Consider the following 15,227-nt stretch of genomic DNA (forward strand, 5'->3'; position numbering starts at 1 on the left):
GTGGAGGGGGGTGGAAGGAGGATGAGAAAGAGACCCGAGGCTGTCCCCCAAGTGAATTTTAAACTGCCTCCTCTTCACCTAAATTGTCTCCTCTCCCCTTCTGGGTAAGTGGAAGCTGTTGGTTAAGAACTTCCCAAGGTCATCAAATCAATGGCAGAGACCAGATTAGAACTTGGGTCCTCACAGTCTACTGCAGTTCTCTATCATTGTATGCTGTCAAAATCAACTCCAGTAGGATCTATATCCCAAAAGAGCCATTAATGGAAGTGTTTAGGCCAGTGCCCTACACATAGTTGATGTTCAGTAAATGTTTATTAGTGCCTTTTCTTTCCATTTAGCATTATCCTGTGCTATTTATGTATTTGCATATATGTATGTAAGTATTAACATAGCAGTCACTGTAAAGTTAACATTTGTTGAACATCAACTATGTGCCAGGCATTAAAAATAAAAGAATACAGCCTCTAAAAGGCTTAATAATAATCTGGCTAAGTAAGCATGCATCATTTCTGTAATTTTCCTATGCTAAATGGTCCAACATTAAAAATACCCCAAAATGACAAGTATCACATTTATTTAACATTGCCCTAGATTTATTGGCCAATGTGATTAGACAAGAGAAAGAAATAAAGTATAAAATAACTGGAAAGGAGAAGGCAAAATTATTGTTATTTGCTAATGATATGATTATTTATCTGGAAACCCAAAGAAAATTAACTTGAAAAGCTTTGAGAAAGAATAAGAAAATTCAATAAGGCAAAATTAATATACAGAAATTAATAGCTTTCCTATATCAAATTACATGTTTTTTAAAATCTTTTTTGGGGCACCTGGGTGGCTCAGTCGGTTGAGCGTCAGACTTCGGCTCAGGTCATGATCTCGCGGTCTGTGAGTTCGAGCCCCGCATCGGGCTCTGTGCTGACAGCTCAGAGCCTGGAGCCTGCTTCAGATTCTGTCTCCCTCTCTCTCTGCCCCTCCCCCCCTCATGCTCTGTCTCTCTCTCTCTCTGTCAAAAATAAACATTAAAAAATTAAAAAAAAATCTTTTTTAATGTTTTATTTCTGAGAGAGAGAGAGAGAGAAAGAGCAAGCAAGCAAGCAGGCAGAGAGAGAGGGAGACACAGAATCTGAAACAAGCTCCAGGCTCTGAGCTGTCAGCACAGAGCCCGATGTGGGGCTCGAACTCACAGACCGCGAGATCATGATCTGAGCCGAAGTCTGACGCTCAACCGACTGAGCCACCCAGGCTCCCCATCAAATTATATGTTTTAATGTTGAATTGAAAAACTATTTTAATTTACAATAACAGCCAAAATAAAGTGCCTAGGTTTAAACTTAAGAACAAACAGGTAAGACCTATATGAAGAAAAATGTCAAACTCTACAAAGGGACATAAAATTACTCAGGCAAATGGAAAGATGTACTTTTCCCTTAATTAGGATCACTCGACATTTTAGAGATGTCAGTTCTTTAAAATAACCTACAATTCAGTTCTAGTTAAAATAACAATAGGGTTTTTTTTTTTTTTTTCCTTCAAAACATAAGGGTGGCTCAGTCGGTTAAGTATCCAACTCTTGATTTTGGCTCAGGTCATGATCTCACGGTTTGTGAGATTGAGCCCTGAGTTGGACTCTGTGCTGACAACACACACACTTAAATACTGGTCCTCTAATTTCTATAGACAGATTCCCAGGGGTAGAATGCTGAGTAGCTATTTAGTAGCTATTGCCAATTGCTCTTCAAGAAATTGTACCAGCAGTATGCAGTTGCCCTATTTCCCGTAGTCCTGCCAACACAGGTATCGTCATTCTTTTAATGACTCCCAGTCTGGTTAGTGAGAAGTATTACTTTAATTTGCATTTCATGGACTACAGATGAAGGTGAGCACCTTTTCATATACTTACTGGATATTTGGATTTGCTCTTCTGGATAGTGCCCAATTTATACTCCCTACCCATTTTTCTATTGGATGATGTATCTTATCAATTTTTCTGGTTCAGGGATATCAGAGATAGTAACTTTTTGCTGGTCATATGAATAATGACTATTTGTCTGGGTATGTTATTTGCCTTTTAATATTTTTACATATATTTCTCCATATAATTGCTATTATTATTACTATTTCTATATATTCAAGTGTGCCTGTCCTTTCTTTGTGGTTCTTGTATTTCCTTTCTTGGTTGAAAATGTTTCCTTAAGGTTGTACATATGTTGCACATTTTTTCTGAAATTTTTGTTTCATTTTTAAATATTGAAATCACAAGTTCATCTGAATTTATTTTTGTATTTAGAGAAGTTAAGGGCCCAACTTGTGCAAGTGGCATTTTACTAAATAAATCATTCTTTTTCCCTTGACTTTATTTTTTTATTTGAGAGAGAGAGAGACAGAGAGAGAGAGACCGCACACACAAGTAGGGGAGAGGGGCAGAAGGAGAGAGAGAGAATCCCAACCAGGCTCCACACTCAGCATGGGGCTGGATGTGGGGCTTGATCCTAGGACACTGGGACCGTGACCTGAGCCGAAATCGAGAGTTGGATGTTCTACCAACTGAACCGCTCAGGCATACCTCCCCTTGATTTGAAATATCACCCCTGTCACCTTTTAAATTTCTTCTTTGAATGGGATCTATTTCTGAGCTGTCTGTTCTGTTCTACTGACCTATTTGTCTATTTGTCTATTATGCCAATATCATACTGTCTTGATTGGTTTCAGACTATATTTTAATATCTGTTAAGGCGGATTCCCTCCTCTTTGTACTGCCCCACCCCATTCCTCTTTTTCATATTTTGAGTATTTCTTCTCAGATAGTTGTTCTGCAAAAGTGCCTAAAAATATATTTAAGAAAAATAGTGAAAGCAAAAAATTCTATGTTACTTGGTTTATATGATCTTAAGGACCCTGTCTCTGTGTTATAGGGAGTGGTTATTAATACAATTACTTAAATGTGTGTCTCGTTAACCTCTTAGAACTAGTGTTTAAACAGTGTACTAGAGTTAAAGAACTGCCAGGCCCCTTAATTCATGAATCATTTAGAAAAAGGCCATATTCATTTTCATAGGCTATTGTGAGAGAAAACATTTGTGAAATGCTTTCAAGCTGTAAAATGCTTTTATTTTTTTTTAAATTTTTTAAAAATATTTATTTATTTTTGACAGAGAGAGACAGAGCATGAGCAGGGGAGGGGCAGAGAGAGGGAGACACAGAATCCAAAGCAGGCTCCAAGCTGTCAGCACAGAGCCCGACGCGGGGTTCGAACTCACAGACCCTCAGTGAGGTCATGACCTGAGCCGAAGTCGGCCGCTCAACCGACTGAGCCACCCAGGCTTCCCTCAAGCTGTAAAATGCTTTTAAAAGTGTAGCCTGTTAGCAGTAGTCACTCCAAAGAAGTTTTTCTTTCGGTTCACAATAAGCTTATTAACTGCTTTTTAAATTGACCGTCCTGTTTAATTTAGGTTAACGTTCATCAGGGAAGGATTTGAGCAGAATAAACTTCATTACTAGCACTCCCAAGTAAATTAGAAGTTTCACGAGTGCTAAGGGTTGTTATTACTGGCACCAAGCAAATTTCATTGGCACTGAGCAAAAGAAAGAAGTAAAATACTGATGTGTGTCCTCAAGTAGTTTACTTTCTAGCTGAAGAGATAAGAGGAGTATACACATGTGAAATGATAATTGACAATACAAAGCAATGTATGCCTGATGGTGTGTGTGTGTGTGTGTGTGTGTGTGTGTGTGTGTGTAAAATACGTGTGTCTATATTAGCATGTATGTGAAGTGCAAGAAGAGTTCAGATGCAGGCAAGGTCTCTTACAACCTGGTGCTCCAGTAGGCTGGGCCTTAAAAGATAAGTAAGATTTGTAAAGAAGGGAGAAAGCTCATTCCAAGTAGAGGGAAAAAGTAATGATGAAAGTCAGGAAGTCAGATCTCTGGGAGTTTTGCAGAAATGGAAAGCATATATTAGAAAGGTTTAGACAAGGAACACAGATTAGGGCCAGATTATGGGGAACCTTGAATAAAGGATAAAGGAATTTGGATTTCAAACTTGGCAGTGAGAAGCCACTGAAGAGTTTTGAGTTAAGGAAGTGAAGTAATGTCAGTGCTGTGTAGTATTGACTGAGGTTGGGAGGGAAGGAAGGCAGAAAGACCAATATAAAAATTTCCTACAATTGCCTAGGAGTAGATGATGAGGATCTAAACCAAAGTGGTGTCAATGGGAATTGGAATGAGGAGAAAGAGGCAAGAAACATTTAAAAGATTTAGAAAGGCTCAGAATCAAGCATGGCTTTAAGATTCTGATCCTCCGTGGTTGGGAAAATGGTGGTGTTATTGACAGAACCAGGATGTCAGCAGGATGAACTGTTTTTATGTATAAGATTAGTTCATTTTTGGACATGTTGAATTTGAGGGAACAGCAGGACACCTCAGTACAAACTAGCCATAGTATTTGAAGATGTCGATCTGCTTTTGAGAAGGTCAAGGCTAAACATAGACATTTTGGTGGCATTGAAAGCATAAGAGTAAGTCTTCTAAACAAAAGAGCTCAAGGACTGAGAACTAAACTGAAAACATATTTGGTTTTAAGGGACGAATATTTAATTTTTCTTTAAAATTCTCACTTTTAGCATTTGTTTCAGTTGTTTGAAAATGCTTTCTTTCCCATTGTGGTGAATGAAGAAACCGTAATGAAGGACTGTGCTTATTTTGTATGTTTCCAGAGTATATGTACTAAAAGAATGCATTTTTATGTTTTTTAGAGCTGTATCATAAAACGTTACTGTGAGAAAAGATTTGTGTCTAAATATCTTGCAACAATTGGAATTGACTATGGAGTCACAAAGTAAGTGCATTGTTTCTTTGGGCTTGAAAATTACATAGATTTGAGAATTTTTCTAAAATGATGTATCTTGAAATAGAGATTCTGAAGAAGGAAAGATAGGAATAAGAGACATTTACGGATATGTAGTGATCATATCAATTGTTCATCACTGAGCATGTTCTTTTTGCCAGGCCTTGCCTTCGCAAGGGATAGGTATAGGGTCTACAACAATGACGAAGTCAACAAAAAGCCCACCTAGCAGATGTATCTTTTTAGGAAACATGTTTCTATATAAACACGTCCTATTAGCAGGTGTGTTTATAGAGCATTTTGAGGTATTCTTTCCACAAAGTCTAAATAGTATGTCGAATATTTTCTATCAGAGGATTTCCTTTATTGGTTTATGATCTTTATAACCTATTGGTATCTAGCAAAAATGATCTGGGAGAAGGAAAATTAGGAGTAAGTGGGGATTTATCTCGAGATGAATCAAGGGTGGGTTGAGCCTGAGGAGATAGGCTTACATTAGCAGGAAATAATACCACCAAAGCGTGGAGTTAAGGTAAACTGCACACTCCCTGAAGGTGAAATCTCAGGTGCTCACCGTTCTGCCCTAACCTGCCCCCTCCTCTCTTATTCCCTTCCTTTACACACTTTACCCTCCATCCACACTGCACCGCTGCCCTTGTATTTCCCTAGCTCAGTGCAGTTATTCATTCATTCTGTCCACCTGAAATATCCTTTCCCCTCATCCCTCCATCAGACTCTTTGACGTGTTAAAATGCTCCTGTTCCCATAAGGCCTTGGAATACCTTCTTTATCAGTTAGGACTCTTTAGTTGCAAATGACAGAAATAATAAACTTCTGTATGCTATTTATGGTACTTATTTTAAATTGCCACACGTCATTATTATTTATATGTGTTTCATGTCTCCTGCTAGATTATAAGCCCCATGAAGAAGGAGCTATTAGAATAAGTCATTTCCAGGTACCTGGCACAGTGCTTGCATGTAGTAGATACTCAAAAACTCTACTAGGTGAGATAGATATATCTAAAGAGGGGGTTTGTAAGATTAGACTGTGAGGGCAGCTTTTAAGAAGGTGGACTAAAGCGGTGAGGTTTGTCTATACTTCAGGGCATAGGATTTCATCAGTGATATGCCAGGATATCCTATTTAAGGCAGTGTTGTTTTGAATTCATGTAAGTAGCTAATTTATTCATCTAAGAAATGAGAATCACCATATTACGCCATAGAACTGTAGTGGTTCATTCAACAGACTATTCTTTCTCTGGCTGAAATTTTTTTTGGAAAGCTGCTTGTCCCATGGTGTATCAGGAGGATATAACTGACAGAAACCTAACTCAAACCAAGTCAAGGAAAAAATAATAACGGTAATAACAACAACAATAATAAAGAATATTAATCAATTCACATAATCCAGTTATGAGGATGCTGTGCCTTAGAGATGGCTGGAACCAGGGACAGAATATAGCTATATAATTTACTACGTCTCTCTCCAGCTTTTAGCTTCCTCTGCATGGCTGCCAGCAGATCTCAGACTCACATTGTAAATTTTACCTCCAGAGAGGGACCAAAGCTAATATACAAATTTCAAAATCCTAGGGAAAGTTTTGATTGTTCAGGTAGGGACAGGTGCCTTTCCCCAGCTCATTTGGCTGTGGCCAACAGAGTGGGATCACTAAGAACATAGCAGAACTCGTCTGAACCACAACTGGGAGAGGAAAGGGCTATACTCGTGGGTAGTCAAAATAACAGGTACCCATTCCGTCCCTCCTGTTATCTACATGGTGAAGCTCAAATTCCAGCATATTGAAGAATTACTTGTAAAGTTTGTGAAAATGCAGATTCTTAGGGCCCACCAAGATTCTGGTTGGCTGGGTGTGAGGTGGGCACAGGAATCTGCATTTTTAACGGCCTCTCATAATAATGATGCAGGTGGTCTGCAGGCCACAACCTAGGAAAGCAAGACCTTGAGGTAGCAAATTACCATTTTTCTTCAGGTTAATTTCCTCTGTCTGGCATCTGAATTAAAATAACTTCTTTGAGTTTCAGTGTGAATACATTTGTGCATTCCTGACTTTATCCATTCTCAGCTGCTATCTCTTTAAGGCCAAATTTTCTAATATACGTTGTTACACCAGGTCTTCTCCAAAGGCTCTCAGACTCTGTTATTTTGTGTTGTTTTGCTGTTCTCACATTCTCTTTTATAAGGTGGGTCCTGATTTCACAGATGTTAAAATGAAAACAGATGTGCATCTTGGTTATTGATGAAATATGGTAGAGAGTTCAGGAATAAGATGATTAATGGTTAGCTCGATGTAAGTCTACAAGTAATATAAAACACCTGTAGGCATTATGGTTTCAGAACAGAAGGTGGGTGTAATAAACGTGGTGTAATAAACAAACCCAGAGGTAGTGTAGGGCCGATGAGAGAAAGTACTGATGTCCTTGTATTCTGTAAGAGGGAGTCATGTCAGTGCTGTCTAAACTGAAACATGTCACTGAAAAACATGATTCTAACCTGTTAACTTACTGTTAATAATCCCTATTCTTAACTTAGAGGGGTCTTTTAGGAAATACTTCTTGTGATGAAGAAAACATATTTAAAGTTCAATAATTCTACTTCACCTCAGTTTCTTTTTCCTTTTGTTACATTCAATACAAAGTAATAAATAAACATTAATTTTTTTTTTGAATTCAATACAAGTAAATTTTATACTTTTTATTTTAAAATAGTGTAATCCCATTTTGATAAAAACACTTGTGCTTCTCAGTCACGTCTGTGTATAGAAGAAGGCTGCTTTGGCATTCATCTATATTGATGAAGGCTTTTGCTGGGTGATAGGATTTGGGATAAATTTTGAACTTTCATCTTTGTATTTCTGTAGTGTTTGAAATACTTACAATATTTCATTAATTTATTTTCCAACAATGGTTTTTCTTGAAAAAAATAAAAAGGACAAGAGGCAAATATGCTATGATGTTGGCAGCATTTAATTCTAATATGAATGGTTGTTCTTTCCCCTTTTGTTCTTTTCTCTATTTTAATTTTTTTTTAAAGAGAGAGGGTGCAAGTGAGTGAGGGGCAGAAAGAGAGGGAGAGAGAATCCAACGAGGGGCAGACAGAGAGAGAACGGGGAAGCAGGGCTCTAGCTCACTCGATGTGGGGCTCAAACTCACGAACCATGAGATCATGGCCTGAGCCAAAGTCAGATGCTTAACCACTGAGCCACACGGGCACCCTTAAAATTTTTGAAAAACAAGTTGACTATAGCTCTTGCTCAATGAAGGTCACAAGAAGATCACACAGATGTTAATAAAATACACCTTAATTATTGTTCTGCATGGTAAGCAAGCATAGCTGGTAGTAATTAAGATGTCTTGCCAAGTGAAAGAAAATATTTTGTTTTCCTTCCTCTTACTCCTACTTGTCCCAAATCAGTTTTCTTAGTCTCACAGTAAAAGCCACCATTTGTTAGTAAAAGGGTATGGCCTGAAATATCTTGAGATAAGCTGAAAGTAAATGAGGGTGTTTATTATAGGTGGGTTCAGTGTCTTTATTTTTATTTTTTTATTGATTATTATTTTTTAATATGAAATTTATTGTCAAATTGGTTTCCATACAACACCCAGTGCTCATCCCAAAAGGTGCCCTCCTCAATACCCATCACCCACCCTCCCCTCCCTCCCACCCCGCATCAGCCCTCAGTTTGTTCTTAGTTTTTAAGAGTCTCTTATGCTTTGGCTCTCTCCCACTCTGACCTCTTTTTTGTTTTTTGTTTTTTCCTTCCCCTCCCCCATGGGTTTCTGTTAAGTTTCTCAGGATCCACATAAGAGTGGGTTCAGTGTTTTTAAAATAAGGAGGCAAGATGATCTGCCAAGTTGCTGGCTTCTGTTGTAAAGATTATCTGAAATCAAGAAAAGGCACTAAGAAAGCCTCTTACATTTCATACACATACCTTTTTGAAATGTATAAATGGCATAAATGATATTAATGAGAACGCAGAAACCATAACCTTCTTTGGAATTGTTTCCATTTGAACATTTCAGGGTACAAGTCAGAGACCGAGAAATCAAAGTCAACATCTTTGATATGGCTGGCCATCCTTTCTTCTATGAGGTAAGAAAGCCTTTTTGAGAAAACCAACATCCAGTATTGTCAGTGGATTCAGGGAAAGATCCTGAGTTACCTGAAACGACCAATATTCAAATCACGTATAAAATTAGGTGAATTTAGCTGGTGTTCGTGGCTTCCTTTCTGAGCCTAAACTTCATAGAAACCTATTGGTCTTTTGTTCCATTCCCTCAAACTGTGGTAGGAAAGTTCATTGCTAATGTTTCAAACACGTTTTAACTTTCAAAGGACTGTTGCTTTTAACTTTGTACCTTAGCCCAGAATGTGACAGGATAATTATATTCATACTTGGACTTAAGAATTCAGCAATGCGACTTCTTTCATAGCACAGTACTAGAGTGAGCTTTCCAGTTCACTCTGCAGCCTTATGTGTTACCTCTCTGGAGAGAGTCCCACCTGCTTTACTTTGTCTTCTTGTCCTGAGTAGGCTCAAAGTGAATCTCATGGCCATTCTCTTTTGTTTTTCCTTCCTTGGGTTATTGATTTTCCCTGAAGAGGCTCTCTGTTCTTTTCTAGTTTGGGCCATTTCACTTCTGCTATTTATTATTTCCTTCCTTCTACTTGCTTTGTGTTTCTTTTGCTCTTATTCTGGGTTCTTTATGTGGGAGCTTAGATTATTGATTTGAGACTTTCTGCGTTTTTGATGTGTGTGTTTGGTGCTATCAGTTCCCCTCTCAGCACTGCTTAGCTGTGTCCCACACATTTTGATATGTTGTATTTTCAATTTCATTAATATTTCATCTTATTCATTCGATGTGTTTTTTTTTTTAATTTCTCTTGAGACTTTCTGTTTGAACTATGGGTTATTTAGAAGTGTGTTGTTTAGTTTCCAAGTGTTAGAGATTTTTTGGTTATCTTCCTGTTATTAATTTCCGGTTTGAGTCCATTGTGATCAGAGAACACACTGTATGATTTTGATTTCTTTTAAATTTGTTGAGGTTTTTTTCATGACCCAGGGTATGGTCTATCTTGGTCTTCCGTGGGCACTTGAAAAGATGTGTATTCTGCTATTGTTGGATGGAGAGCTCTATAAATATTTATTAGGTCTTGTTGGTCAGTGGTATTGTTGAATTCTTTTATATTCTTGCTGATCTTTTGTTTGGTTGTTCTATCGATTACTGAGAGAGGGGTATTAAAGTCTCCAACTATAACTGTGGACTTGTCTGTTTCACTTCTATCGTATTTGCTTTATATGTGTTGCAACTCTGTTATTTGGTACATACATATTTATGATTGCTATGTCTTCATTATATAGTTTTATTTTTATATAATGCCCCCTCTGTCTCTGTAATCATTTTTGCTCTGATGTCTACTTTATCTGATATTAATATAGCCAATTTTTGCTTTCCTTTAATGTTTGCGTGATATATCCTTTTCTATCTTTTTACTTTCAGTCTGCTTATATCATTGTATTTGAAGTAACTGTCTTGTAGACATGGGTCATGTTTTTCAATCTATTATGCCAATTTCTGTCCTTTAATTGAAATCTTTAGACCACTTACGTTTAATGTAATTATGAATATATTAGGGTACAAGTCTGCCATTTATTTTTCATTTTCTGTTTGTTCTGTTTTCCAGTTCTCTGTTTTCTGTTCCCTGCCATCTATGGGTTACTCGAACACTTTTTGAATTCCATTCAATTTGTCCATAGTGTTTTTTTTTTTCTGAAAGTAATTAAATTGGATTTTATTTTATTATTTATTTGTTTATTTATTTAATATGAAACTTATTGTCAAATTGGTTTCCATACAACACCCAGTGCTCATCCCAAAAGGTGCCCTCCTCAATACCCATCACCCACCCTCCCCTCCTCCCACCCCCCATCAACCCTCAGTTTGTTCTCAGTTTTTAAGAGTCTCTTAATGTTTTGGCTCCCTCCCTCTCTAACCTTTTTTTTTTCCCTTCCCTTCCCCCATGGTCTTCTGTTAAGTTTCTCAGGATCCACATAAGAGTGAACACATATGGTATCCGTCTTTCTCTGTATGACTTATTTCACTTAGCATAACATTCTCCAGTTCCATCCACGTTGCTACAAAAGGCTATATTTCATTCTTTCTTATTGCCACGTAGTATTCCATTGTGTATATAAACCACAATTTCTTTATCCATTCATCAGTTGATGGACATTTAGGCTCTTTACATAATTTGGCTATTGTTGAAAGTGCTGCTATAAACATTGGGGTACAAGTGCCCCTATGCATCAGCACTCCTGTATCCCTTGGGTAAATTCCTAGCAGTGCTATTGCTGGGTCCTAGGGTAGATCTATTTTTAATTTTTTGAGGAACCTCCACACTATTTTCCAGAGCGGCTGCACCAGTTTGCATTCCCACCAACAGTGCATGAGGGTTCCCGTTTCTCCACATCCTCGCCAGCATCTATAGTCTCCTGATTTGTTCATTTTGGCCACTCTGACTGGCGTGAGGTGGTATCTGAGTGTGGTTTTGATTTGTATTTCCCTGATGAGGAGCGACGTTGAGCATCTTTTCATGTGCATGTTGGCCATCCGGATGTCTTCTTTAGAGAAGTGTCTATTCATGTTTTCTGCCCATTTCTTCACTGGATTATTTGTTTTTCGGGTGTGGGGTTTGGTGAGCTCTTTATAGATTTTGGATACTAGCCTTTTGTCTGATATGTCATTTGCAAATATCTTTTCCCATTCTGTTGGTTGCCTTTTAGTTTTGTTGATTGTTTCCTTTGCAGTGCAGAAGCTTTTTATCTTCATGAGGTCCCATAGGTCTTCAATTTCCTTCATAAACTTTCTATAGTTTTCAGCATACAGATCTTTTACATCTTTGGTTAGATTTATTCCTAGGTATTTTATGCTTCTTGGTGCAATTGTGAATGGGATCAGTTTCTTTATTTGTCTTTCTGTTGCTTCATTATTAGTGTATAAGAATGCAACTGATTTCTGTACGTTGATTTTGTATCTTGAGACTTTGCTGAATTCATGTATCAGTTCTAGCAGACTTTTGGTGGAATCTGTCGGGTTTTCCATGTATAATATCATGTCATCTGCAAAAAGCGAAAGCTTGACTTCATCTTTGCCAATTTGGATGCCTTTGATTTCCTTTTGTTGTCTGATTGCTGATGCTAGCACTTCCAACACTATGTTAAACATCAGTGGTGAGAGTGGACCTGTCGTGTTCCTGATCTCAGGGGGAAAGCTCTCAGTTTTTCCCCCATTGAGGATGATATTAGCTGTGGGCTTTTCATAAATGGCTTTTATGATGTTTAAGTATGTTCCCTCTATCCCGACCTTCTTGAGGGTCTTTATTAAGAAAGGATGCTGAATTTTGTCAAATGCTTTTTCTGCATCAATTGACAGGATCATATGGTTCTTATCTTTTCTTTTATTGATGTGATGTATCACATTGATTGATTTGCGAATGTTGAACCAGCCCTGCATCCCAGGAATGAATCCCACTTGATCATGGTGAATAATTCTTTTTATATGCTGTTGAATTTGACTTGCTAGTATCTTGTTGAGAATTTTTGCATCCATATTCATCAGGGATATTGGCCTATAGTTCTCTTTTTTTGCTGGGTCTCTGTCTGCTTTAGGAATCAAAGTAACGCTGGCTTCATAGAATGAGTCTGGAAGTTTTCCTTCCCTTTCTATTTTTTGGAACAGCTTGAGAAGGATAGGTATTATCTCTGCTTTAAATGTCTGGTAGAATTCCCCTGGGAAGCCATCTGGTCGTGGACTCTTATTTGTTGGGAGATTTTTGATAACTGATTCAATTTCTTCACTGGTTATGGGTCTTTTCAAGTTTTCTATTTCTTCCTGTTTGAGTTTTGGAAGTGTGTGGGTGCTTAGGAATTTGTCCATTTCTTCCAGGCTGTCCAGTTTGTTGGCAAATAATTTTTCATAGTATTCCCTGATAATTGCTTGTATTGCTGAGGGATTGGTTGTCATAATTCCATTTTCATTCATGATTTTATCTATTTGGGTCATCTCCCTTTTCTTTTTGAGAAGCCTGGCTAGAGGTTTGTCAATTTTGTTTATTTTTTCAAAAAACCAACTCTTGGTTTCGTTGATCTGCTCTACAGTTTTTTTAGATTCTATATTGTTTATTTCTGCTCTGATCTTTATTATTTCTCTTCTGCTGCTGGGTTTGGGGTATCTTGGCTGTTCTGCTTCTATTTCCTTTAGGTGTGCTATTAGATTTTGTATTTGGGATTTTTCTTGTTTCTTGAGATAGGCCTGGATTGTAATGTATTTTCCTCTCAGGACTGACTTCACTGCATGCCAGAGTGTTTGGATTATTGTGTTTTCATTTTCATTTGTTTCCATATATTTTTTAATTTCTTCTCTGATTGCCTGGTTGACCCATTCATTCTTTAGTAGGGTGTTCTTTAACCTCCATGCTTTTGGAGGTTTTCCAGACTTTTTCCTGTGGTTGGTTTCAAGCTTCATAGCGTTGTGGTCTGAAAGTGTGCATGGTGTGATCTCAATTCTTATATACTTATGAAGGGCTATTTTGTGACCCAGTATGTGATCAATCTTGGAGAATGTTCCATGTTACTCGAGAAGAAAGTATATTCTGTTGCTTTGCGATGCAGAGTTCTAAATATATCTGTCAAGTCCATCTGTTCCAATGTATCATTCAGGGCCCTTGTTAATTTATTGATCCTGTGTCTAGATGATCTATCCATTACTGTAAGTGAAGTATTAAAGTCCCCTGCAATTACCACATTCTTATCAATGAGGTTGCTTATGTTTGTGATTAATTGCTTTATATATTTGGGTCTCCCGTATTCGGCGCATAGACATTTATAATTGTTAGCTCTTCCTGATGGATAGACCCTGTAATTATTATATAATGCCCTTCTTCATCTCTTGTTACAGCCTTTAATTTAAAGTCTAGTTTGTCTGATATAAGTATGGCTACTCCAGCTTTCTTTTGACTTCCAGTAGCATGATAGATAGTTCTCCATCCCCTCACTTTCAATCTGAAAGTGTCCTCAGGTCTAAAATGAGTCTCTTGTAGACAGCAAATAGATGGGTCTTGTTTTTTTATCCATTCTGATACCCTGTGTCTTTTGGTTGGCGCATTTAGTCCATTTACATTCAGTGTTATAGAAAGATATGGGTTTAGAGTATTGTGATGTCTGTAGGTTTCATGCTTATAGTGATGTCTCTGGTACTTTGTGGTCCTTGCAACATTTCACTTACAGAATCCCCCTTAGGATCTCTTGTAGGGCTGGTTTAGTGGTGATGAATTCCTTCAGTTTTTGTTTGTTTGGGAAGACCTTTATCTCTCCTTCTATTCTGAATGACAGACTTACTGGATAAAGGATTCTCGGCTGCATAGTTTTCTGTTCATCACATTGAAGATTTCCTGCCATTCCTTTCTGGCCTGCCAAGTTTCAGTAGATAGGTCTGTCACTAGTCTTATCAGTCTCCCTTTATATGTTAGAGCATGTTTATCCCTAGCTGCTTTCAGAATTTTCTCTTTATCCTTGTATTTTGCCAGTTTCACTATGATATGTTACAATTCAAGTTACGTCTGAAGGGAGTTCTCTGTGCCTCTTGGATTTCAATGGCTTTTTCCTTCCCCAGATCAGGGAAGTTCTCAGCTATGATTCCTATTATACGGATATTGTTGCGTTTGATTGCATCACTTAGTTCTCTAATTCTCCCCTCATAGTCCCGGATTTTTTTATCTCTCTTTTTCTCAGCTTCCTCTTTTTCCATAATTTTATCTTCTAATTCACCTATTCTCTCCTCTGCCTCTTCAATCCAAGCTGTGGTCGCCTCCATTTTATTTTGCACCTCATTTATAGCTTTTTTTAGCTCCTCATGACTATTTCTTAGTCCCCTGATCTCTGTAGCAATAGATTCTCTGCTGTCCTCTATACTTTTTTCAAACCCAGCAATTAATTTTATGGCTATCATTCTAAATTCATGTTCCGTTATATTGCTTAAATCGGTTTTGATAAATTCGTTAGCTGTCTCTACTTCCTGGAGTTTCTTTTGAGGAGAATTCTTACGTTTTGTCATTTTGGATAGTCCCTGGGGTGATGTGGCACTGCAGGGCACTTCCCCTGTGCTGTCTGGAGTAACTTGTATTGGTGGGTGGGGCCGCGGTCCGACCTGATGTCTGTCCCCAACCCACCGCTGGGGCCACAGTCAGACTGGTGTGTACCTTGTCTTCCCCTCTCCCAGGGGTAGAATTCACTGTGGAATGGTGCGGACCATTGCACACTGCCAGGCTTGTGGTGCTGCTTTGATGGGATCTGGCGTATTAG

The 15,227-nt window shown here is 38.0% G+C and overlaps 1 protein-coding gene across 3 annotated transcripts in view; it reads left to right on the forward strand.

The window, feature by feature from the left end:
• Positions 1-15,227, forward strand: part of DNAJC27 (DnaJ heat shock protein family (Hsp40) member C27) — a 38,140-nt gene that overhangs the window by 942 nt on the left and 21,971 nt on the right. For all 3 annotated transcript variants that reach the window (XM_049652456.1, XM_049652457.1, XM_049652455.1), the window contains exons 2-3: positions 4,755-4,837; positions 8,890-8,959. In XM_049652456.1, the coding sequence (XP_049508413.1) occupies positions 4,755-4,837; positions 8,890-8,959 (153 nt within the window). The remainder of the gene's footprint in view (positions 1-4,754; positions 4,838-8,889; positions 8,960-15,227) is intronic.

Source organism: Panthera uncia (assembly GCF_023721935.1).
Source record: "Panthera uncia isolate 11264 chromosome A3 unlocalized genomic scaffold, Puncia_PCG_1.0 HiC_scaffold_12, whole genome shotgun sequence".
NCBI lineage: Eukaryota > Metazoa > Chordata > Mammalia > Carnivora > Felidae > Panthera > Panthera uncia.